The 21,479-nt window shown below is 35.6% G+C and overlaps 5 protein-coding genes across 6 annotated transcripts; 2 read left to right on the top strand and 3 right to left on the bottom strand.

Annotated features, from left to right (window-relative positions):
- Nucleotides 1-141: 141 nt before the first annotated feature.
- Nucleotides 142-835, bottom strand: Burs (Bursicon). Its single transcript, NM_001114307.1, has 3 exons — nucleotides 790-835; nucleotides 545-744; nucleotides 142-497 (listed from the first exon to the last, which is right to left on the bottom strand). The coding sequence occupies exons 1-3, from the start codon at nucleotides 809-811 to the stop codon at nucleotides 231-233; spliced, it is 489 nt and encodes a 162-aa protein (NP_001107779.1). The 5' UTR covers nucleotides 812-835; the 3' UTR covers nucleotides 142-230.
- A 663-nt stretch (nucleotides 836-1,498) lies between these two features.
- LOC654986 (zinc finger CCCH domain-containing protein 10) lies at nucleotides 1,499-6,813 on the top strand. 2 transcript variants are annotated; one of them, XM_015980025.2, is made up of 6 exons: nucleotides 1,499-1,652; nucleotides 1,854-2,119; nucleotides 3,503-3,654; nucleotides 3,707-4,204; nucleotides 5,642-5,985; nucleotides 6,033-6,813. In XM_015980025.2, the coding sequence occupies exons 3-6, from the start codon at nucleotides 3,593-3,595 to the stop codon at nucleotides 6,431-6,433; spliced, it is 1,305 nt and encodes a 434-aa protein (XP_015835511.1). In that variant the 5' UTR covers nucleotides 1,499-1,652; nucleotides 1,854-2,119; nucleotides 3,503-3,592; the 3' UTR covers nucleotides 6,434-6,813. The 2 variants fall into 2 exon arrangements, with proteins under 2 accessions (XP_015835511.1, XP_966548.1); XM_961455.5 differs by having other exon boundaries at nucleotides 3,443-3,654.
- Nucleotides 2,145-3,328, bottom strand: Pburs (Partner of Bursicon). The gene is made up of 3 exons (NM_001114308.1): nucleotides 3,203-3,328; nucleotides 3,029-3,153; nucleotides 2,145-2,343 (listed from the first exon to the last, which is right to left on the bottom strand). The coding sequence occupies exons 1-3, from the start codon at nucleotides 3,312-3,314 to the stop codon at nucleotides 2,173-2,175; spliced, it is 408 nt and encodes a 135-aa protein (NP_001107780.1). The 5' UTR covers nucleotides 3,315-3,328; the 3' UTR covers nucleotides 2,145-2,172.
- A 59-nt stretch (nucleotides 6,814-6,872) lies between the features above and the next one.
- Nucleotides 6,873-20,223, bottom strand: Buffy (buffy). The gene is made up of 3 exons (XM_961548.5): nucleotides 20,073-20,223; nucleotides 8,949-9,617; nucleotides 6,873-7,069 (listed from the first exon to the last, which is right to left on the bottom strand). The coding sequence occupies exons 2-3, from the start codon at nucleotides 9,600-9,602 to the stop codon at nucleotides 6,929-6,931; spliced, it is 795 nt and encodes a 264-aa protein (XP_966641.2). The 5' UTR covers nucleotides 9,603-9,617; nucleotides 20,073-20,223; the 3' UTR covers nucleotides 6,873-6,928.
- Nucleotides 12,286-16,649, top strand: LOC655123 (uncharacterized protein). Its single transcript, XM_961633.4, has 3 exons — nucleotides 12,286-13,101; nucleotides 13,142-13,323; nucleotides 16,078-16,649. Exons 1-3 carry the CDS (start codon nucleotides 12,506-12,508, stop codon nucleotides 16,530-16,532), a joined length of 1,233 nt encoding a protein of 410 aa, XP_966726.2. The 5' UTR covers nucleotides 12,286-12,505; the 3' UTR covers nucleotides 16,533-16,649.
- Nucleotides 20,224-21,479: the final 1,256 nt, after the last annotated feature.

The raw sequence follows: 21,479 nt of genomic DNA, 5'->3' as shown, positions 1-21,479 counted from the left end.
TAGATGCTATATTGTATCTATTAGGGTGGAAGCTTTTTTTAAAATAATTGCTATTTTTTTTACGTCAATGATCGTGGAACATGCGCATAGTTTATTTGATTATGCAACTAACAATACGCCTTATTTGAAAAAAAAAGACTTGTTTTTTACACTTTATTAAATTCCAGTTTTGATACAGAAAAATAAATTGTGTAAAGGAGGCATTTATTGTTTTATTTCTATTAACAAAATTATTGAGAGTGAGACTTGAGGAAATGGTTAGATAGAGGCCCTTCGTCGGCGTATCCGGCTATTTCTTGGGGAATCACCGCACTTTCCTCAACCCCAGTGCAGGGCCGACACATGCATTCCAAGGGGGCTTTGGTCGTAACTTTGATAAATTTCCTTTCGCCAGGCTTGGCTTTGGGGCAAAAAAGTGAAACCGAAGCTTCCCGCTCTCCCGACTCCTGACAGCACATACAGGACCTCTCCATTTGCCAAATCTTACTCCCTGAGACCTGCAACACCCCAATTACCAATCCATAACTCCTCAAAAAAATCTCACTTGAATATAAGAAGCGCAGCGTCCGATACATGCAAAACTGGGTATAGGTTTAGGCACACATCCTGGATATTGTAAAACGTGGATCACCGGAGTGACCTGGCACTCGTCGGTCGTGCTAGCCCCCGAAACCTGGATTTTACTATTCAGCCTCGGGTCCAAACACATGCTCGATAAGAAAATCGTCAATTTCCATAATGTAACTGAAAAAAAAATATATGGGAACGAGTTTGATTTGGGGAACCTACCTAAACTAAGAAGGGGTTTCATTCCGGTGTCGGCACTTGAAAGACTATGTTGTAAACAGGGGATGGGCCTTTTATAAAACGAGCCCTCACCACCGAGCCGGAGGCAACGGACTCGATGATTTTTTTCAAGGGTATGATATGTGAAACTCGTGTTAGGGATGTCATGCTGATAGTAGATATGCTTGTTGCCACTACGGGGATGCAGGGATTTTAAGTGGGTAAATATTCAACGAAGGAGTAAGTTATGGGGCTTTTAAGGAGGACGGGGAATTGGGGGCAAACGCCGGGAAAATAATACGTTTTAGATTTATTCTACAGAGGTATTAAGTGCAAAAGCAAAGAAGCACAAGTAAACAATCATGTATCATGTTTATTTATTTTTTATTAGATAATAAACTGATAATAAATTAATCACCAAGTATAAAAACTTGTTTTTTAATGCTTCCTAAATAATCTCGTTCAAAAAACGTTTGAACACAGGTTTGAATAATATTTTTTTATTGCAACAATAGAATTTGGTCAATAATCCAGTCGAAGATTGATATTTTTAAACTTTCCGCCAGCTTTAGCCTTGAGAGTCTACCACTAGACGATCAATTCAAAAAGTTTAAAAAATTAACACAAACGTTCAGAAAGTTATCCCACTATTGACTAGGACATTGGGAATTGAAATCATATGAAACAATATATTTGGGATCATGGAATTTTTTTATTTTTTGCAAAAACTTTGAAATCAGTTACAGTTTGCTGCATAACCGACTGAGCTTCCAGCAAAATGGTGGTTTATGTTTCTTGACTTGACGTTTTTATGGTGTTTTGGTGTAAAGAAAACGATAAAAAACAGCTTGTTTTCATTTGAAGAGGTAAATTCTTTATTAATTTTTCAATTTTAAAATTGAAACGCTTAACTTTACTCAGTTATTGTGTTGTACGACACTCCAAAAGCTCGAGTCAAGCTTTCGCCAATTTTACTCCCCCTAAGCTTTTCTTCAGTAATAAAATCACTTTCATAACAAACACAATTTTCTGTGTGCTCATCTCGTCACGTTAATTGTCTCTTGCAGCAATGTTTAAATGGCTCAACCCCCCGACCCCCAAACAAATCGCCAGGCTTTGCTCGACAAACTCGCTGCACTAGACCAGCAACTGGAGGATTTTAAATCACGTGGCGTAACCAGCGACTTCAAGGCCGAAATAAAGGCCCTTCATGATTACAACGAAATGAAGGATTTGACCCAAAGGGTGCTTGGCCATTTAGCAAACTTTGAACAAGAGTCAACACTAGCTGAGTTGCATGAGCGGTACGATCTTCCCTTGGAGTGAGGATTAGGTAAGAAGACAAAAAAAAAACGGTTAAATTGATCGGTTTTTATTGATACAAAATTATCGGCTGAAATCGCCACACTTGTAACATTTGCATTCGGCCGGTTCGCGCAATTTCACGTCCATGGAATTGACGGTTTCGGCCGTGAGACGCACGCCGTCAGGGTCATAGCAGTGGGTGAGGGTGATGGTGCGTTCCCTTAGGAAGCTTTCCCTGCAGCAGTAACATTCCTGGACAAAAAATAATATTCACTTTGTATTTTTTCTATAGAGCACCTTATTTTCTTTTGATAAATGTTAAATTCTCATTTTACTACGATTAGTAGTAATAATAGGTCAATGTGCATTGAATGAAATCTTACTTCAATCTGTAGTAATTCAAAAAACTTTAAAGGAAACGAAATTAACCTACAGCTAAGAAGTTCAGCTAAGCATAAAAATATCAGATTTTTGTTTTAAGCAACTTAACAAAATTGAAATGACTTGTTTTTGTTGCCTTTTTCTTTCTCATGTTGTCAGATTTCAATTATTGTCGAATTTACTAGTTTGGTAACGTTTTATAATAAAATACATTATGGTGATTTTTTCGATAGATATGTTTATATTACAACTTCTGTCATTTCCGGTAACTAAATTCAAGAAAATATAATTTGAAAAGTTAAAAGTGTAACTCAAAAATCTTACTTTGAAAAGTTATGTCTTGTAAAAAATGCTCAAACAATTTTTTGTGATAGGAAGTTTTAACTCAATTTAATGTCAGTTATCAATAGTCAGTACCCAAGAGATGGTCCGCGACTTTTGAATCACCCTGTTTCCAAAGGTTTTTCGTAAATAATTCGCCAAAAAAATATTCCACACTTTTTTTCTGAGTTTTGTATACTTGAAGAAAAGGCAACTTTTGGCTTCAAATGCTCACTTTGAGAAATCCCGTGGGGGTGATGACCGACGGCTGGACTTGGCTCTTGCAGGAGCCTTCGCACTTGTTGACGGCCACCTCCCCATTGCATATTCTCTGTAGTCGGCCCAATTCGTCGAATTCCTCTGAAAAACGGTCAAATTCGGGTCGAATTTTTCCCAATTTCGGGTTTACCTTTGATCAAATTAATGTCAGACATGAGTGTTTCGCACGTTTCCTCCGATATTTCCGATACGGAATAGACACAAGTGGCGTACACAAGACAGAGTATGATTTTGTCGAACATTTTAGTTTGACTGTGGGGTCAATTCGGCTCGGTTCGTTTTTATACCGTCGGCGGGTGAAGCCCCCGACGGCTCTGACACGATTTGCGAATTTGCAATAAAGTGGAAAAACGGAAAATTCGATTTTCAGGTGCGCGCGGTTAATGTATTTATTTTTTTATTGAAAATGTCCGATAATTCCGACGAAAAGGGGCAAAACGACAAGGACGACAACATCTGTAGGGATTACATTCGGGGGATTTGTGACCGGAGATATTGCAAGTACAAGCACGAAACGGACATGAAGACGTTGAATTTTTGCCACGATTATCAGAACAACATTTGCCCCAGGCCCACCTGCAAGTCAGTCTAAAATTAATCTGAAATTTTCCATAAATTACTAGTGAAATTCTAGATTCATCCATTGTACTCCGGAGGAAGAAGTCGAGTACAAAAACACCGGAGTCATGTCGAATCATATTCTGGCCGAAGCAACACGGAAGAATCAATTACCCGGAGCCCAACCGATTTGTAATCAATTCCGGAAGGGTTTGTGCAGACGCAGCTTTTGCAAGTATCGACATTTGACCCGCGAGGAGGAAGATGCAGAAATTATGGAATTGATACAAAACAATAATAAGAAAAATATGATTTGTGTCAATAATCCTCTAACTGAATCTCAAGTAATGAATACGCTAAATAACGGTCTTCATCGAAGAAATCCGATAAGTTACGATGAGTATGAAGATTGTGGGTTGCAACTCCCAAAACGTCGATTTATTGCTGCTCCGGAACCGGAAATACTCACTAATGGGGACTTGCATCCGGTTGAACCGAACCGGGTCCGGCCGGTTTTCAAGGGTTACTTTGCCGGGAATCCACCACCTCCAATGCTCAGCAGAGTCGATGCAAGGTACGACAATTTTTATCTGTTGTTTAAGAGCGGCTACACTAAAAAAATTACCGAATGTCCTTTCTGTGCCTCAGAAATTTGTTTTGTCACCGAAACAACACGTTTAAAAATTGCATATTACTCCGACTCCGCAATCAATCTCCACCAACAATAATATCAAAAATAATAACTACAAAAATCTAAATTTTGTAGCAGAGTTGTGTTGAATAAATTTTTGTTTTAACGCAAATAAATGGTGCAACATTGATCAAAATAAAACTAAAGATAATTAAAGATAATAACTTCTTTTGATACTTTAATGTTCACATTAAAAATGTCTATTTGGTGAAATTAATTTTGTAATTATTATCTGTATTAATAATTATTAAAAATGTTGATTCATTCTTTAAATTTAGAACAGCTAGGCCTGGGTTTAGTGTTAATGACAGAAAAAAGAGTAATAAAATTGTCGGTGATCGTTTGACTTTTTTTTAAAGAAGCCTTTTTGTTCTCAAATCATTTGAGCAGCTGCAAAAATTTGCAAATTAGTAGGACTTGCGCTCAATTACTTGTTACACTTATACTTTTTTCAGTAAAAATGTAATTATCTTCAAAATACTTGTTTCAGAATCTGTTACATTTATTTCGAATGTTTCGAAGTTTTTAGGGACAAAAAAACACCGACTGTAATTATGAACCGACCAAAACTGTTTGAGTTTTTTTTTAATTTTCGTAACATATTGTTTTAATTTCAGTAAATGCTTTGTTGAAAAATTGCCTTTAGCGCATGTTATGATTTCTTTTTTCATCTACTGATAAATTATCTCGCAATAAGTACATCTTCTTAATGAATAATGATTTGATCATAACAAAATATTTTCGTTTTTTCTGAATTTTATTGCCTCAGTATGGCAGCTGTCGCACTTTCAAAATATTTGATTTGATTAATTATGATAATCAGTTATCATACAATTATTAAAAAACCTCTTGTCTATTAGAGAATACATTTTTTTTTAATGTTAGTGAACATAATTTTAAATTTAGGTCTACGTTCGTTAAATTTGTTAACACTCGAGAATTTTAATTTATGATCGAAAAAATGAAAAGTACTACAGGTATTTTGAGATATTTTGAAGCAGGACTTTTTATTTGCTTCTATGACTTTTAGTTTGTGTGAAAACGCTGGAAAGATTTAACATTGATTGCCATATACCAAAATTTCTGTTTAACTTTCTTTTAAGAACCCAAGGGAAAAACCCGCCTTTTTGATGCAGTATTTTTGACGTAGTATTAACGGTTTGTAGATTTTGTAACTTTTGGCTCTTTCTTGATTTTTCCTATTAAAACTCTTTCGGTTTTTGAATTACGAAGAGTCAAAATTTGAGATTTCATTTTATGAATCAAAGGAAGAGCGACTTGTTTTTGTTTCGAAAAAACTAAACTTCAAAAAACTTTAAGGACCCTGATGTTGGAAGAAGAGAACAACATGTTGCACAAAGAAATCGCCCAACTGAAGCGTCAAGTGTCCGATTTGACGGCAACCAACGAGTTCCTCCTCGACCAGAACGCCAATCTCCGTGTTTCGAACAAACGCAACGAAGGCGTCTCGATGCCCGCCGTCACCATAACCAACACCAACACTCCTCAAGTGATCCGAACGGTGACGGCGAGCGTCGCCACCGTCCCCGTGTCCTTAGCCACCGTCTCAACGTGCAACCCCGTCTCAGTGTCAATTGCGGGCGTTCCAACCGTTTCGATGGCGCCGCCTGCACAAATCCTCGCTCCTAGTCAACAAATCCTCGGTAGCTTCAACCCAGTTTTGCTTCTTTCTCTGATTTTGTGTTTACAGTTACGACGAATCCGTCGACGCAAGCGCAGCTAGCGATAGCCCAACAGAATTTGGCAAATAATCTCGCTCAACAGGCCCAACCTCAATTGACGTCGCAAGCTCAGTTGGCGTTGGCCACGACTACGCAACAGTTGACTTTAGCCAACACGCAGCAGGCGCAACAGTTGGCCAATCAACAGCAACAGCTGGCCAATCAGCAGTTGACGTCGTTGGCTAACACGTCGCAAGCGCAGTTGGCTATGGCGAGTGTGCCGCAGCAGTTGCTGACGCAGAATCAACAAATTGAGATGCACAGAAATGCGATTAATACGTCGCAAGTGAACGCTATGTCGAATACGACGCAACCGATGGTGTCGTATCCGATTATGACCCAAAGTATCAACCATGCGTTGACGCATTAAAAACATTTTTCAAGAGTTAAGTTCAGTGCAAGACTGAAGTTGTAGGTTAAGGTTGTTTCAAGCTTAAATAGTTTCTGGTTTTTTAAGAAGATGTGCTTAGTTCTGTGTTGTTTTGATAAGTGATTTGTGTGCAGCTTCCTTGATGATTAAAGGGGGAGCTACGTTCGCGGAAAACGTTGGGGTTGCTTGGTAACCAAGGTTTCGGAACAGGTGGCGCCACGTTAGGGAAACTTCCTTCACTGGTCAAGGAAGCTGTGGGTTTGTGCAAGTCGGGAAAGCCCTGTACAAATTTTTCGAGTCTTAGGTTAGGTATTTGATAAACAGTTTTGTCTCCGTTCTAATATTGTTAATACACTTAAAATAAACTTATTTATGTCGAAGTTTATCTAAATGACCAGTTTTCCAATTGTCCTGTCAGCCAGGTAAATAAATACCAGGGTAATTGTTCAACATAATTTATTTTTATATTCATAAATATGCAACACTTATTATAAGCTACAACATACTGAATTTTACGAAAAATCTGACTATGATGTAGGCCGTAAGTAGGATTGCTAATACTAAAGCCAAGATTCCAAGATATTCGACGAAAGAGATGTCTTGGTCCTCCGGTCGGCAGTGACTACTCAAACCAGTCTGAAAGGAAGAAAAGTCACTTCATGTGTCTCGAGGTAAGTAATAATCTATTACAATTGAAGTGGGAAATATTTCATTACTCCCAAAAGGGACATTCATACCGAGGTTTTTGTACTATTTTATCCGTGTAATCATATTTGTTTTTCTAATAAAATTGATACGTAGATGTAGTTGTTATGTAAACAAATTGTATTTTTAATGATGTGATGGGTCTTTGTAAACAAAGACAATTTTTTCAAACGTCACATAACAGTGTAAAAGTGTCACTTTATTGAAATAAGCATGTAAAATAGCAATTTTTGCCCATTTTATGTGCTTTTAAACCCATAAAATATAAAAGTCACTTCAGCAAAATAATTCATTAATATTGTTTTATTGTAAAGGTATTGGCTGAAGAATTTTACTAACAGTAGCATTTTTATTTCTTACGGATTCTTCTAGATATCCCTTAGTGACGCAATAGAACGTCACCATCCATGGCGATTTCACGTGATGAAAATTTTTACTAAATTATTGTTTTTCAATTCTAGTTTTGCTTTATTTTAATTTATAATATTATAACATATTATTCGGAGCAAAAACATCTATATGCGCTTTTTTTCTACAGTTAATGCTTAACACATAAAGTCTATTTTTTGTTCCTAATAGTACAGGGTGTTTCATATAATTTTACGAGGCCTGCGCCAGTAAAATGCATTCAACAATACATTTTCTTACACGAACTCGATTCAAAATTTTGAAAAATCGGATAATCTTCTTTAATTTGTTCACCCCTCAAAAAACTAGAGCGATTTTAGTGATTAGTTTGACAACTACTGTCAGGTTTACAAAAATTAAATAATTAAATGTATGTTTTTTTATCTAGTGCTTTGTGATTTTTGTATATTTGGGTGCATACATTAGCCATAGACCTCATAAAGTTGTGTGAAACACTGTATATTAGCCCTTTCAAAACTATAATGTAAAATAGTTATTAATTATTATTATAGTTATTTATTAATAATTTATAACAACTGACTTTTAGAGAAAATGCGTCTTTGGCATTTCTATAGTTTTGAAACACTATTCAAAAACAGTTCAGCAAGTCAACCTATGAAATTTAAACGTAGTGTGCCGCTTAGTTTACATTGTGATTATTGTTGTAATTGATAAATCCCGTCAAAGTAATGCAAACGGACTACGAATAAATATAAAAAATGATCGAACATAAAGTACATATATAATATAAATATAAATTACAAATCAATAAGTTTTGGATTTGTAAATAGTTTGCGGAACAGTCAGAGAACAGCGTAGTTGCTTTAATTAAAAGATTTCAAATAAATAACAGTATTCGAAAGTAATAGGTTTGGACCTGGCTTTGATTTGGACGAAGCGGGCACATTGAATTTGAATTCGATAGTCATCTAGATGAAACATTTTTGAACAGTCTGTAATAAGGAAATGTTGCAAAAAAAATTTGAATTTATTTCTGTTCCACCATAAGGATTTGATATTTAATTTTTTTTAAAGTAGCCTTATGAGTTATTTGAAAATAAGAAATATATGCTACTTTACGTAATTTTAAACGATTTTAAACAAGATTTTATGAACCGAGTTCTTTGTATTATTTTTGTAATTTGCCCTCTTTTTGCCGTTTTTAAACAAAAATTGTTATTTTAATTGATTTAGGGATTTTTGTGACAATTGGTAATATCTCAATTTTGAAAGTGAAACACTGATTTAATTTTTTTATTATTTTTAAAATATCCTGTAACTAAAGGAACTTCAAGTATTATGAAACTTGGCCTAATTTTTTATTAAAAGCCTTCGGGGCCAAAAAATATTTATTTCACACAGTTCAATCATTGAACTTATTCAATTGATTCAAGTAACTCACCCAGCCCCCATTAGCCGCCACCCACATGGCCATCCTATCCTCCAACAACTCCGTCATCCCATCGATCAAATCATGCACATGCTCTGGATGCCCCAACCTCACACTATCCACCGCCAGCCCCCCTGCCACACTATAAACCGCCACGACTTTACCCCACGAAGGCTCACACCTCAACAGTTGATGTCCAATAGCGGCCAGCAGCCCCCCAGCCCCCGTTTCGGGACCCACTCCTGTCTGTCTCGCAATATTTAAGTAAAGTCTAGGATGCGCCCGCTCCAACTCGGCGCAGGCACACGCCAAGCCCGGGAACACCTCCCGAACCGTGGCGCTGCCGCCCCCAGGGACGGCGCTCACGGTGCTTCGAACACGAGTGAGCCCCAATTTGCGGTTGAAAAGTCCGGCCCGTTTTAGCCGGCTTCGGATATAGAGGACGCAGAGAGCTCGGCCTACGGCGACGACTTCTTCAGGGGGGCGCCGCCAGCCGATGGTGGTTGAGAGTTTGCGGGTGACGGCGTCTCCAACGTTGCTGAAACGGCGTTTGGAGTTGGGAGGGAGTGGGTCGGTGATGGTCAAGGCGGCGGGAAAACTGAACTTGCGGCGCGGGGGGCCGCGGGGGCGGGACGCCGCCTCCATGGGCCTCGACGCGGTCACCATGCATCAAGGGATGCGCTGAAGCAAATAAATTATCGCATTGACACAAATTTATCATTCAGCCATTTCACGGTAATTGTCAACTTTCGCATAAATTTTGACAAAAAAATTTCTTAATATTGTTCCAAAATATTATTTTTTAAAGAATCTTTTCTTCATTTATAGCTTTTGCGTTCTCTAAAAAGATTAGTTTGAATCGAAGTTCAATTAATAATTAAATAAAATAATTAATAATTATTAACTAATTAATAATGTTAAAGAATCATATGCGTACCTATGCAAAATCAAAAGCTTCCAAATAACTGAAGTACAATCCAAAAATTATTTTTCTAAGGTTCACGACAAGATATAAATTTCACAAGAACGGTGTTCTCTATTGGGATAATTATTGGTTGTTTCATATTTTTGTAAAAAATTTCTGGTTATAATAAAATTGTTACTCAGCATAATTTTTTTGTGTCCCGTCCGTAATCTCACTATTTTTCATTCTTGTCATACATTTCCTCTGTGTTATCTGTTTTCATAAAAAACAGTCAATCATAATATTTCTGTTCTGAGTAAATAGATTTAGCATCTCTAACATGTTTTTGTTCTTTTGAAAGTATTCACAGATTTTTTTCTCATTTTAGACTCAATTTTTATTCGTGTCATGTTTAAATCAATGTCATCACTTTAACTATTACAATCTTTTTTTTCAAGAAGATTTTGAAAATGAAAATTGACAAAATCATGTCCCGTACGTAATTATGGAGTAACTGCATTACACACTGTAGACTTTCAAAAGCAGACATCAAGTTATGGAAAAAATTTCAACTTAAAAATGACGACAGTGAAGATTCTTGAAGCAATTTGCCTCAACGTTTGAATTGTCTTGACAAAATCTTTGTCCAAGATTTTTGGATACTGGACTATTCTATTTTTTTTCAGTTTTTTGATTATGTATGTATAATTACTTTAAATAAACAATAAGCGTTTATTAAGGGACAATTTTAATAATTGTGATACCATTATCATTATTTACATTAATAAAAGAAAAACATCAAGAATTAAGACCGATTTATAGAAGCTACATAAATTTAATCTGCAATTAAATGCGTGAATAACTGGTCACGTGACTAAATTCAAGCAATTGGATTGGTCCATTCGCGTTGTTAATTTTAACAAGCTCCATTAAATTTTAATTCGTTGTTAAAATTTAACAACACGAGCAAACCAATTCAATTTGTTCGATTTGGTCACGTGATCAGTTAATCACGCATTTAATTGCAGATTAAATTAATGACGCTTCTATAAATCGGCCCTAAATCCACAATTAAATGCGTGTTGAAATCCGGCCATAAATAAAGTGCCGGTTTATAGAAGCATCACTAAACTAAACGCGTGATTAACTGATCACGTAACCAAATTTGGCCAATTTCATTGGTCCGTTCGCGTTGTTAACTTTTAATCACGAATTAAAATTTAATGAAGCTTTTTATAAACCGGCCCTAAAACTCCACAGGGTTGCCGTTTTTTAAGTCATTCTGTATATAGAAAGAAATCAACGGGCGGGGCAAATTTTTCTTAGGTCTTTGAACGCCAAAATGTGACTCTTCGACCTACATTTACTTATAAAGAAACACTGCAAATGTCAAGAAACTCTTCAAGTTTAAATTTGCGGCTAAAAACAGTGAAAACAGTTTACACGTAAAACGTATGCGCCAGCTCCCAGAGGGTCTAGAGCCTTAATAGGAGTACGTTACTGTACTGAGAGAATCAGTCTCAACTCCGGATAAAATAGAAGTTATAAATCGATCATCAGTGGTTCCGGATAAAATGGTAAAATGGAATACTATTTGTTTTCCGGAGAATGAAGTTTATTTCAGTGATAAACTATGACGGAATTTTTAAGAAAATTAAAGCAATTTAATAGCCTATAAACGAAATCTGAATTCTAAATTAAAGCAAAAGAATTACTTTTGTAAAATCTGAAGATTAGTGTTTATTAGACTTGTTATAAAATTTTCGGCCTCATAACTCACCAATGATTAATTCATCGAATTGTTTATGACGCGAATTAATCATTTTTTATTCTTGAGCGAGTTTGTTATAGTGAACTATTTTTAAACATAGTGAGTTATTATTTCAACATTGTTATTACGAGTTATCTATCGTTGAGGAATCAACATGCATAATTTAACACAGTGGCGTTCCGCTAATCGATCCAATGAAATATTTATCTGCTTTTATGTAACCGTTTTATAAGTTTAAATTTGTTTTTTCCTTGCTTTTTTAGACTACTAATGGATAAACTATTTCTGTCGACATGAGTGAAATTTTTTTTATTGCTTACAAAGTTGTTTAAATTCTTTTCAAGTAATTTTAAGACCGTGGTACAAGACCGCGATAAGTAACAAACGGTAACAAATTGAAAAAGAGCATCGTGAGCACTATTTTCCAATTTGTTCAATTCAAAATTTTTACGTTTGATTATTATTTCTCCAATTTGGTTTCGAAGCTCTTAAAACATAGTACATTTTTTGTTAAGAGTGTATTATTTTTATCTGCTTCTTCCACCGAGATCTTTATTTATGATTGAAGAGTATCGTAGCAGTTGTGTAGAATTATTATTTTTATTTTTTGCTTTGTTCCCTTGATTGGGTCCAATCCTATTGTGCAACAAATTCCTCCCACGGTAAATCAGCCGAATTCGGGCCACATTAACTCACGTGTCACCAAATTTCACTTATCTGAACAAGTTCCGTCGTTGTCCAAAAACCCATCAAACATCACAAATCAATAAAACCCATTATGCACGTCTTAAAAACACCGAATTCGAGAATGAGTGCACCCGAACTCGTCAATCACGATTTTAAAGCACCGTTCATATAAATACAAACCCGAAACTGGCCCAGTTTAGTCCAAAAATGGCCACGAAATTGTCCATTCTTCTAGTGAAACTTGCCCTCATTGTGCCCATCAAATGTGACGGTTATTCGTACCCCCAACCCCCGTTTCAATTCGACGATCCTTCACCCTCACCACCCCCAATTTACTTACCACCCCCAACACCCACATACTTGCCGCCCCCGATCCCGCCCCTCCAAGACGAGCTAATCCCGCCCGAAGACGGAATCGTCATCTCAGCGCCCCCCAACCAGTACCTGCCCCCTGTTAAAACACCCCTGCAAGTCCTAAACATGTCGTGTTTGGACTCGAAGGACGGGATTGGGTTTTTCCGGGCTTTCCTCCGGTCGAATTCGCGGGGTTTCCCCGTGATGGACTCCTCTGAGTGTGCTTTAACCCCCACGGGTTTGGACGTCTTCCGAGTTGACCTCGAGGGGCAAAAAATGACCGATTGTGGCATTAGGACGTGCGGGGTCCGGATGTGTCTAGTGCTACGTATGGCCACAATTCCGGGCTTGAGACTAATCGACGATACTCTAGTGACCTTGCAGTGCATTCCGCAGGAGACGGTGGTGACACACACCAAACACTTGCGACTCAATGGACAACCCTCAGAGTAGGTTTTAATAAAAGAAATTTTCTAAAATTAATTTTAGACAGGGAAGGTCTAATTCCAAGTCCATTTCTGTCGCCTCTGGAGGCAATCAGCGCAAATTCGACAGTGTGGTCACCCTCTGGAGGAAGAATAATGGGGTTTTTGACCAGCCGGTCCACCAAGGCAGTGCCGTTCGTCTAGGGGATGAATTGATGTTGCGGACAGCGGTACGGGAGGGCGACGGTGGGTTCTAATTAATCTCTAACTTAAACAGATTACCGGTGTATTTATAGAAATTTGAATCAATAATTGGCATTGTAGGAATTTTTCGCGATTTTTATCGAGAAAAACACGTAATGTGTTGTCAGCTAAAAAACGTAATTTCATTAAGTCGATTATTTACCGATCCATTTTATTGCAGCGTTTATCGATTTATTTACTATTTACTCCATATTAACCTGTCGACTGATCACTTTACATTTAAATTATGGATAATTTTTGCATCATAATTGTGCGGTAATTTATTTTATTAGAATATTGCCTCCAGTAGCAAAATTAAAGTGGACAAACATTGTTCGCAGTAATTTATTCCGTATTGGGGGCTATTAACATGGAAAACATTCTTTTTTGTTTAATTATTGTAAATTGTATAGAATTTATTTCTAGGGAAACTCAATAATTACAAATACTGTGCGTTCAATTAAATTTCAAGCCGATTTTCTTCAATTTTCGTCTGTATTGTAAAACTGCTATGCAAAATTAATCGGAGAATTTTTGTGTGTAAATTTTGATTCGAGACTGTTAGTTTTTGGGGGGTAAACCGCACCCCAAATTTTGCACCTGATTTCCTGTAATTTCTACATGATTTCCGCTGATTTTTTAAAGTTATTTTCTGTGATTTGCTCAAGATTTCACATGGTTTCCTCAATTTGGATACCTATTTTTTCTGAGGTTTACCCGAACAGCAAACCACCGATTTTCCCGATTTTTTTATTTGAGCCTTTTTCAGTTTTTCGACTGAAAAAGCGACTTTATTTAGTTTATTACCATCAAAATTTCGCGAAATAAATGCGTTTCTAATTAAAATAAACGTTCACAAAGACAAAAATAATGCTTCAATTTGGTGAATTTTCAATAAAAACAGTTTTTTGCTCAAAAAACCTGCTTTAAAGTAGAAAAATTGCAAAATATTAAGGGAAATTTCTCAAAATAATTGCATTTCAAGCCAGAAAACTGCAAAAATAACACCATTTTCGACCAAATTTCACAAAGTTTTGACTGTTTGTTTTTTGAAAAAACAAGTAAAATAGTTCAAAAAATAAACTTTTGTTCGACATATCTTTGAAAAAATGTGCAAAAACGCTTGCACCTGATTTGATGGTTTTTGGGTCAATTTTTTACAAAAGAAAAAGTGAAGAAATTGCTTGAAAAAGGCGAAACAGTTTTTTACCGCCAAAATACAATTTCGGAAATAAATGCATTTCTGACTAAAATAAATACTTAGAAGACAAAAATAATCCTTTAGTCTGATAAAATTTTGCGAAAAATACATTTTTTGTCAAAAAACGTGCTTTAGAATTGAAAAATGTCAAAAATTCATCCTGATTTTTTATTATTTCTAAGAAAATTTCGTATTTTAAGCCAAAAATTTGTTGAAAAAAGAGCAAACCAACATTATTTTCGACGCAAATTAATAAAAACGCCCCAACAGTTGAAAAAAATAACACCTTTTGCTCAATATGTTTTTGAAAATGTGCGAAAATCTTGCGTTTTTGTGCTTAAACGCTTGATAAGAATCTGGTTTGATAATTTTCGACAAAAAATGCAGAAATAATTAAACAAAATTAACGATTTTTCCAGTAGTCTGACTATAAAAGGTAAGTAGGCAATTTTAAAAAAAGTGCCAAAAAAAGCAAAAATCGGGTAATTATTGACTTAATATGACAATTTTTGACTCACATGCTTTCTTATCTTCAAATGTGTGGTCAATAATTGCTCGGAATAATTCCCACACTCGCTTTTATACGGCAAAGACTCAATAAACCCCAAAAATTTGAGCAAAATCCGCAACGGCTTAACACATGAAAAGTACGATTTTGTCGTCACTAAATTCACACTATTCTTATCTATTTAATTAAAACCACAAAAATCATACAAAAAAAACACCTAAAAATAGATTTTTTTCGGAAAAAAGAATCGAGTTGGACTTCCATTCTGTAAAAAATATCTTGCAACAAATTGTAAATTGTAATAGAAACAAGAGTTTATCATAAAGGAAACGATTTTAGTATAGTTTTTATAAAAACAGGTAATGTATTTTATTTTGGAACACCCGTATACAAATTGAAATATTTTAGAATAGTCCTTATTGTCAGACATATCGTTTAAAAAAATAATAAAGTTGATATCCTGCATAGAAAAAAAGGTTTATGGAGCTTGCACGCACTCCTGGGTTACCCTGTATGTATAACTAATTAATTACTTCCTGTAGCCTGCAAGCACCAGCTTCGAATTTAAAACTTCCTAATTTATTTATTACATTTACCCGAGCATTTATAAAATTTTGTAAATTACAAATTTTTCTAAGCATTCTCACAACAAAAAGTGTGCGATAATAATCTTCAACAGCCTCAGTTTTTTAAAGCCGTCTTCAAATCTTTAATGCACATGTAGATTTTATTAAATGATAAAAAAATAACTTTCTTAAGTTTTTTTTAGCTTAGCATCATTGCAAAAATGTTGCCGAGAGAGCACACAGAATTTCATGATTTCCTGAAGATTTCCTCTGCAGTTTACCCCTCGGAAACCGCACCCCAAATTTTATACACCAGATTTCCTTACGATTTCCTACAATTCCTTCATAGTTCCCTAGGATTTTGCCTACTTTTTTAAAATGATTTCTCGTGATTTTTTCTGGGGCTTAGCCTTCAGAATTTCTTGAATCTAAATCAATTTATGCGTTCGATTTGTAACACACTCAATTTATTTATGTTGAAGGCTGGAAATCGTGCCGCCTGGGCACCGTGATCATCCGCAGCGCCTCCTCGCAGCGCTCCGTCGTGCTCGTGGACGAGCACGGCTGCCGCAACCCCACAATCCGCTCCATCTGCCCCCAACACCCCCAACAAACCGGCCCCTTATCCGTCCAATTCCCATTCCGCGCCTTCTTATTCCAAGGCGCCGCCCCCGCCGACGACCTCCTGCTTTCAGTGCGGATGTCGGCCTGCCTCCGCCCCCGAGACTGCCAAACCCGCCTCTGCGAAGAAGGCACCCGGATTCGGCGATCAACCGCCAATTTTTCCGTCGACTGGGAATCCCAGATTCAATTCCGGGTACTTCCCCCCGATTCGCCCCACTCGCCCAATGGGCACAAATGGGCCGTTCTGGGTCTGGGCGTCGTCGTCGTGGTGCTAGGCTGTGGCTTCGTAGGGTTAATGGTCAAGAGAGTTTGATACAATGTAGATGTCAATAATTAATTGACACTACCGCCATGCGAAAATTGGTTTTTAATCGTTTGTGTTAATTGCTTGTAATTGTTTTGTCGTTGTTGTTAATAAATCGAGACGGAATATGGAGTTTTATTCGATTGGGACGCTAATGGATTTGTCAAGGACAAAGGGTGTTGAAATAAAGATAACAGTAGCAAGGATTGGAGATGCAAATTGGGTTGGAGAAAGCGCAGCGATTTTTATTCACGTTGCATTTTAATTAAGTTGTTTGACGCTAATCTGACACCGGAAACGACCAAAATAATCAACACAATAAAAGTTATCAAGAGAAACCCAATTACACAGATAATATTTACCTACAAGCACGATAAAAACCGAGCCGAGATTATTGCAGTTGGTTCTTGGCCAATAAATGATTAAGTTAATGGTAATTGCTTTGTTTTACCGCTTATTTGTGACTCAGGCTGTTTTTTTTAACAGAAAACTTAATCACATTACGTGGTCATTTCGCCAGTTTCATCTGTAAATGTTTACACTTACACGCTTACTAAATAATTGGCGCAGTCAGTAGGATTCGCAAAATTATTGCAAAATTTGTACGTCTTTAAGAAATAATATTTGATTATCGTATTTAGTTAGACGATAATATTTAATTAGAATACATTTTTTCACTCAGTTTGCACTAGTTTATCAAACACAAACAAAAACCCGCATAAATTGGTACTAAGAGCTTGAGATATGAAGTCAGGACTTTTCAACAGAAAACTTAATCACAATACGTAATCATTTCGCTAGTTTCATCTGTAAATCTTTACACTTACACGCTTACTAAAAAATTGGCGCAGTCAGTAGGATTCGCAAAATTATTGCAAAATTTGTACGTCTTTAAGAAATACTATTTGATTATCGTATTTAGTTAGACGATAATATTTAATTAGAATACATTTTTTCACTCAGTTTGCACTAGTTTATCAAACACAAACAAAAACCCGCATAAATTGGTACTAAGATCTTGAGATATGAAGTCAGGACTTTTTAACAGAAAACTTAATCACAATACGTAATCATTTCGCCAGTTTTATCTGTAAATCTTTACACTTACACGCTTACTAAATAATTGGCGCAGTCAGTAGGATTCGCAAAATTATTGCAAAATTTGTACGTCTTTAAGAAATAATATTTGATTATCGTATTTAGTTAGACGATAATATTTAATTAGAATACATTTTTTCACTCAGTTTGCACTAGTTTATCAAACACAAACAAAAACCCGCATAAATTGGTACTAAGATCTTGAGATATGAAGTCAGGACTTTTTAACAGAAAACTTAATCACAATACGTAATCATTTCGCCAGTTTCATCTGTAAATCTTTACACTTACACGCTTACTAAAAAATTGGCGCAGTCAGTAGGATTCGCAAAATTATTGCAAAATTTGTACGTCTTTAAGAAATAATATTTGATTATCTATTTAGTTAGACGATAATATTTAATTAGAATACATTTTTTCACTCAGTTTGCACTAGTTTATCAAACACAAACAAAAACCCGCATAAACTGGTACTAAGATCTTGAGATATGAAGTCAGGACTTTTTAACAGAAAACTTAATCACAATACGTAATCATTTCGCCAGTTTCATCTGTAAATCTTTACACTTACACGCTTACTAAAAAATTGGCGCAGTCAGTAGGATTCGCAAAATTATTGCAAAATTTGTACGTCTTTAAGAAATACTATTTGATTATCGTATTTAGTTAGACGATAATATTTAATTAGAATACATTTTTTCACTCAGTTTGCACTAGTTTATCAAACACAAACAAAAACCCGCATAAACTGGTACTAAGATCTTGAGATATGAAGTCAGGACTTTTTAACAGAAAACTTAATCACAATACGTAATCATTTCGCCAGTTTCATCTGTAAATCTTTACACTTACACGCTTACTAAAAAATTGGCGCAGTCAGTAGGATTCGCAAAATTACTGCAAAATTTGTACGTTTTTAAGAAATAATATTTGATTATCGTATTTAGTTAGACGATAATATTTAATTAGAATACATTTTTTCACTCAGTTTGCACTAGTTTATCAAACACAAACAAAAACCCGCATAAATTGGTACTAAGATCTTGAGATATGAAGTCAGGACTTTTTAACAGAAAACTTAATCACAATACGTAATCATTTCGCCAGTTTCATCTGTAAATCTTTACACTTACACGCTTACTAAAAAATTGGCGCAGTCAGTAGGATTCGCAAAATTATTGCAAAATTTGTACGTCTTTAAGAAATACTATTTGATTATCGTATTTAGTTAGACGATAATATTTAATTAGAATACATTTTTTCACTCAGTTTGCACTAGTTTATCAAACACAAACAAAAACCCGCATAAACTGGTACTAAGATCTTGAGATATGAAGTCAGGACTTTTTAACAGAAAACTTAATCACAATACGTAATCATTTCGCCAGTTTCATCTGTAAATCTTTACACTTACACGCTTACTAAAAAATTGGCGCAGTCAGTAGGATTCGCAAAATTACTGCAAAATTTGTACGTTTTTAAGAAATAATATTTGATTATCGTATTTAGTTAGACGATAATATTTAATTAGAATACATTTTTTCACTCAGTTTGCACTAGTTTATCAAACACAAACAAAAACCCGCATAAATTGGTACTAAGATCTTGGGATATGAATTCAGGACTTCGATGAAAATTATACAGTATTCAAAGAATTTTCATTCATTTTTTTATTCACTTCTCCGTTCCAGAAGCTCTCTTATTTGAAGTGTGTTTACTGAAGTAGTCTACAAGATCGAATTAGTTCAGAATTTAATGGCGTTTTTATTTTATTTTTCCCCAGACACAGCTAAAGATTCTGACTATTTCTTCAATACGTTTTTTAATTCATGTTTTTCCGTATGTAAATTATATTATTGGAAAACGAAACAGAGAAAACCTGACATTAGTTTTTATCGAATAGAGACACAAATGAACTTTACTGTAATTGTTATTAATTTTCCTGTGCACTTGACAATTTACTAATCGAATAATTTGCTCATCAAAGACCTTGGGTAATGAATTTATAATGTTTTAATGGTTTTGTCGCTAAAAAACGCAATTGCTAGACTGGAGTGAGAAGTAGTGAGAACAATGCACATTTGGTAGATTATCTCCTAAATGGAAATTAATAAAAAACTGTTTAAATAATTACAATTCGTATTTTTCCGATTGTCTCACTCATCCAAGACCTTCAACTGTAACCGAATATTTAGCATAAACTTTCGTTCTTCAATCTCCTCACGCACGAGAAAGCAAACTCCTTATCGAACCCATTTGAATAATAGGACACGTCCGTGTCCATTGCCGTTCCCTCGAACATCCCCCCGATAACATTCGAGCACCTGTTGTGCTGTTTGATAACAACACGTAGTGTAAATAAGTGATAAATTCGATTGAACGGTCGGGATTAGGATTGGACCGTCCAAGGCAAGCAAGAGTCGGCACTTGGAGGCCGAGGGGTTTACCTACCTGGAGGAAGCACCAGGACTCCCGCCGCATCACTCAACTCGCACTCACCGATAACGAAACAGCGGAAATTAGCAAAGTTGGGAGCGTGATTGTTACACGATGGAGGCAACATGTGATATGAAATGGTTTTTGGCGCGCCGGTCAAGTCCAATTAAACTTTGCGATGATGCACGACGGAGTCCCTGCCTCAAGGTGGACGTCTCGGGGATTCATTCATTTAAATAAAAGCGATAATGCGAGGTCGCAAACTCTCAATTGAGATAACAGCGGTTTTATCACCTTTTCTACTCATTAAAGTAAATTAATTCGAAGTTATTGCGATTATATTCTATTCAAATCGGTCTAAACATTCCTGTGTACTAAAAATAAGCGGCCTTCGCGTACCTAAATTATAATTGCTTATTAAATAAACTAACCGTCAAATCCAGCAGCGGACTGAGATTTTTGGTACTTTAATAAAGTGCGTTTTTTATATCGCTGAACATTCAATTATTTTACAACGAAACGACCAGTCTAGTCTTAATCTGTTAACACAATGCTGCAATTCAGTGGAAGTCAAGAAATAATCAATTTTGGCTTCGCTCGTATTTCGAAAACGCTACAAATAAAAAATGTAAGAAACAAAGTTGTAAAGAATTTAGTTTCATTCAAAAAATTTAAGAATCCAACTTGAGGCAGTTTATAAACACCAAAAAGTTTCTAAATCGCTGTTTGCTGGCGTAGTTTTCATTCGTAAAGTTGGCATTTTTTATTTTTTTGCAGTTTTCTGATTAATTTTGAATATTTTATTTTATTATACATTACAGCAAAAGATCCTCTGTAAAAATTTTAGAGACGAAATCAGTAAAATAACAGAAACATGGACAAATACCTACCGATAAGAATTTTGTAAAGTTTTTGTTTAGTTTAAAAACATTGTGATGTATATGTTGATATCGACTGCATATTTTCTGCACATTTTATGATTTTACTCAAAAAGGTACATTTTACAAAAAAAATTACAAGGGATAGAAAACTTTCTGAATGGTATGAGTTTTAAGTAAAACAAAAGTCATATTAATTTGTGCTGCAAAGTTATGAAGCAATTTTTGGCAAGGGGGCTCTCGTAGCCCGATTTAACAATGTTCTACAACCTTACAATTTGCACTATTAAATGATTATCTATAATAACGACTGTATACCAAATTTTATAAAAATTGGATAAGCAATTTTAAAGATAAAAACTATAATCTGTACTTCTGGGGTAACTTTTGCCCCCATAATTATGGAATTATTAGCCTAAATAATTCCATAATAAAACTTTTTAGAAGGACATACTACATTGTTACTTCTTTGACCAGAACATTTGGCGTCTTAAAAGTCAAGGTTGAATCTCACAAATCTAGCGGCTTTCTCAAAAGTAAACAA

The sequence above is a fragment of the Tribolium castaneum genome, chromosome 5, assembly GCF_031307605.1.
Source record: "Tribolium castaneum strain GA2 chromosome 5, icTriCast1.1, whole genome shotgun sequence".
Taxonomy (NCBI): Eukaryota; Metazoa; Arthropoda; class Insecta; order Coleoptera; family Tenebrionidae; genus Tribolium; species Tribolium castaneum.
The sequence above is the reverse complement of the archived record's forward strand: the minus strand, read 5'-3'. Positions and strand labels throughout refer to the sequence as shown.

Coding starts and splice junctions, on each gene's coding strand:
- Burs (NM_001114307.1), bottom strand. CDS start 811: ATGAAACCCCTTCTTAGTTTAG. Junction 745..789: donor GAAACCCCTTCTTAGTTTAG/GTAGGTTCCCCA, acceptor TTTTTTTTTCAG/TTACATTATGGAAATTGACG. Junction 498..544: donor GCTGCGCTTCTTATATTCAA/GTGAGATTTTTT, acceptor GGGGTGTTGCAG/GTCTCAGGGAGTAAGATTTG.
- Pburs (NM_001114308.1), bottom strand. CDS start 3,314: ATGTTCGACAAAATCATACTCTGTCTTGTGTACGCCACTTGTGTCTAT. Junction 3,154..3,202: donor TGACATTAATTTGATCAAAG/GTAAACCCGAAA, acceptor ACCGTTTTTCAG/AGGAATTCGACGAATTGGGC. Junction 2,344..3,028: donor CCCCCACGGGATTTCTCAAA/GTGAGCATTTGA, acceptor TTTTTTGTCCAG/GAATGTTACTGCTGCAGGGA.
- LOC654986 (XM_961455.5), top strand. CDS start 3,479: ATGTCCGATAATTCCGACGAAAAGGGGCAAAACGACAAGGACGACAAC. Junction 3,655..3,706: donor TGCCCCAGGCCCACCTGCAA/GTCAGTCTAAAA, acceptor GTGAAATTCTAG/ATTCATCCATTGTACTCCGG. Junction 4,205..5,641: donor CTCAGCAGAGTCGATGCAAG/GTACGACAATTT, acceptor AAAAACTTTAAG/GACCCTGATGTTGGAAGAAG.
- Buffy (XM_961548.5), bottom strand. CDS start 9,602: ATGGTGACCGCGTCGAGGCCCATGGAGGCGGCGTCCCGCCCCCGCGGC. Junction 7,070..8,948: donor TGGCGGCTAATGGGGGCTGG/GTGAGTTACTTG, acceptor TCTTCCTTTCAG/ACTGGTTTGAGTAGTCACTG.
- LOC655123 (XM_961633.4), top strand. CDS start 12,506: ATGGCCACGAAATTGTCCATTCTTCTAGTGAAACTTGCCCTCATTGTG. Junction 13,102..13,141: donor CTCAATGGACAACCCTCAGA/GTAGGTTTTAAT, acceptor AATTAATTTTAG/ACAGGGAAGGTCTAATTCCA. Junction 13,324..16,077: donor AGCGGTACGGGAGGGCGACG/GTGGGTTCTAAT, acceptor TTTATGTTGAAG/GCTGGAAATCGTGCCGCCTG.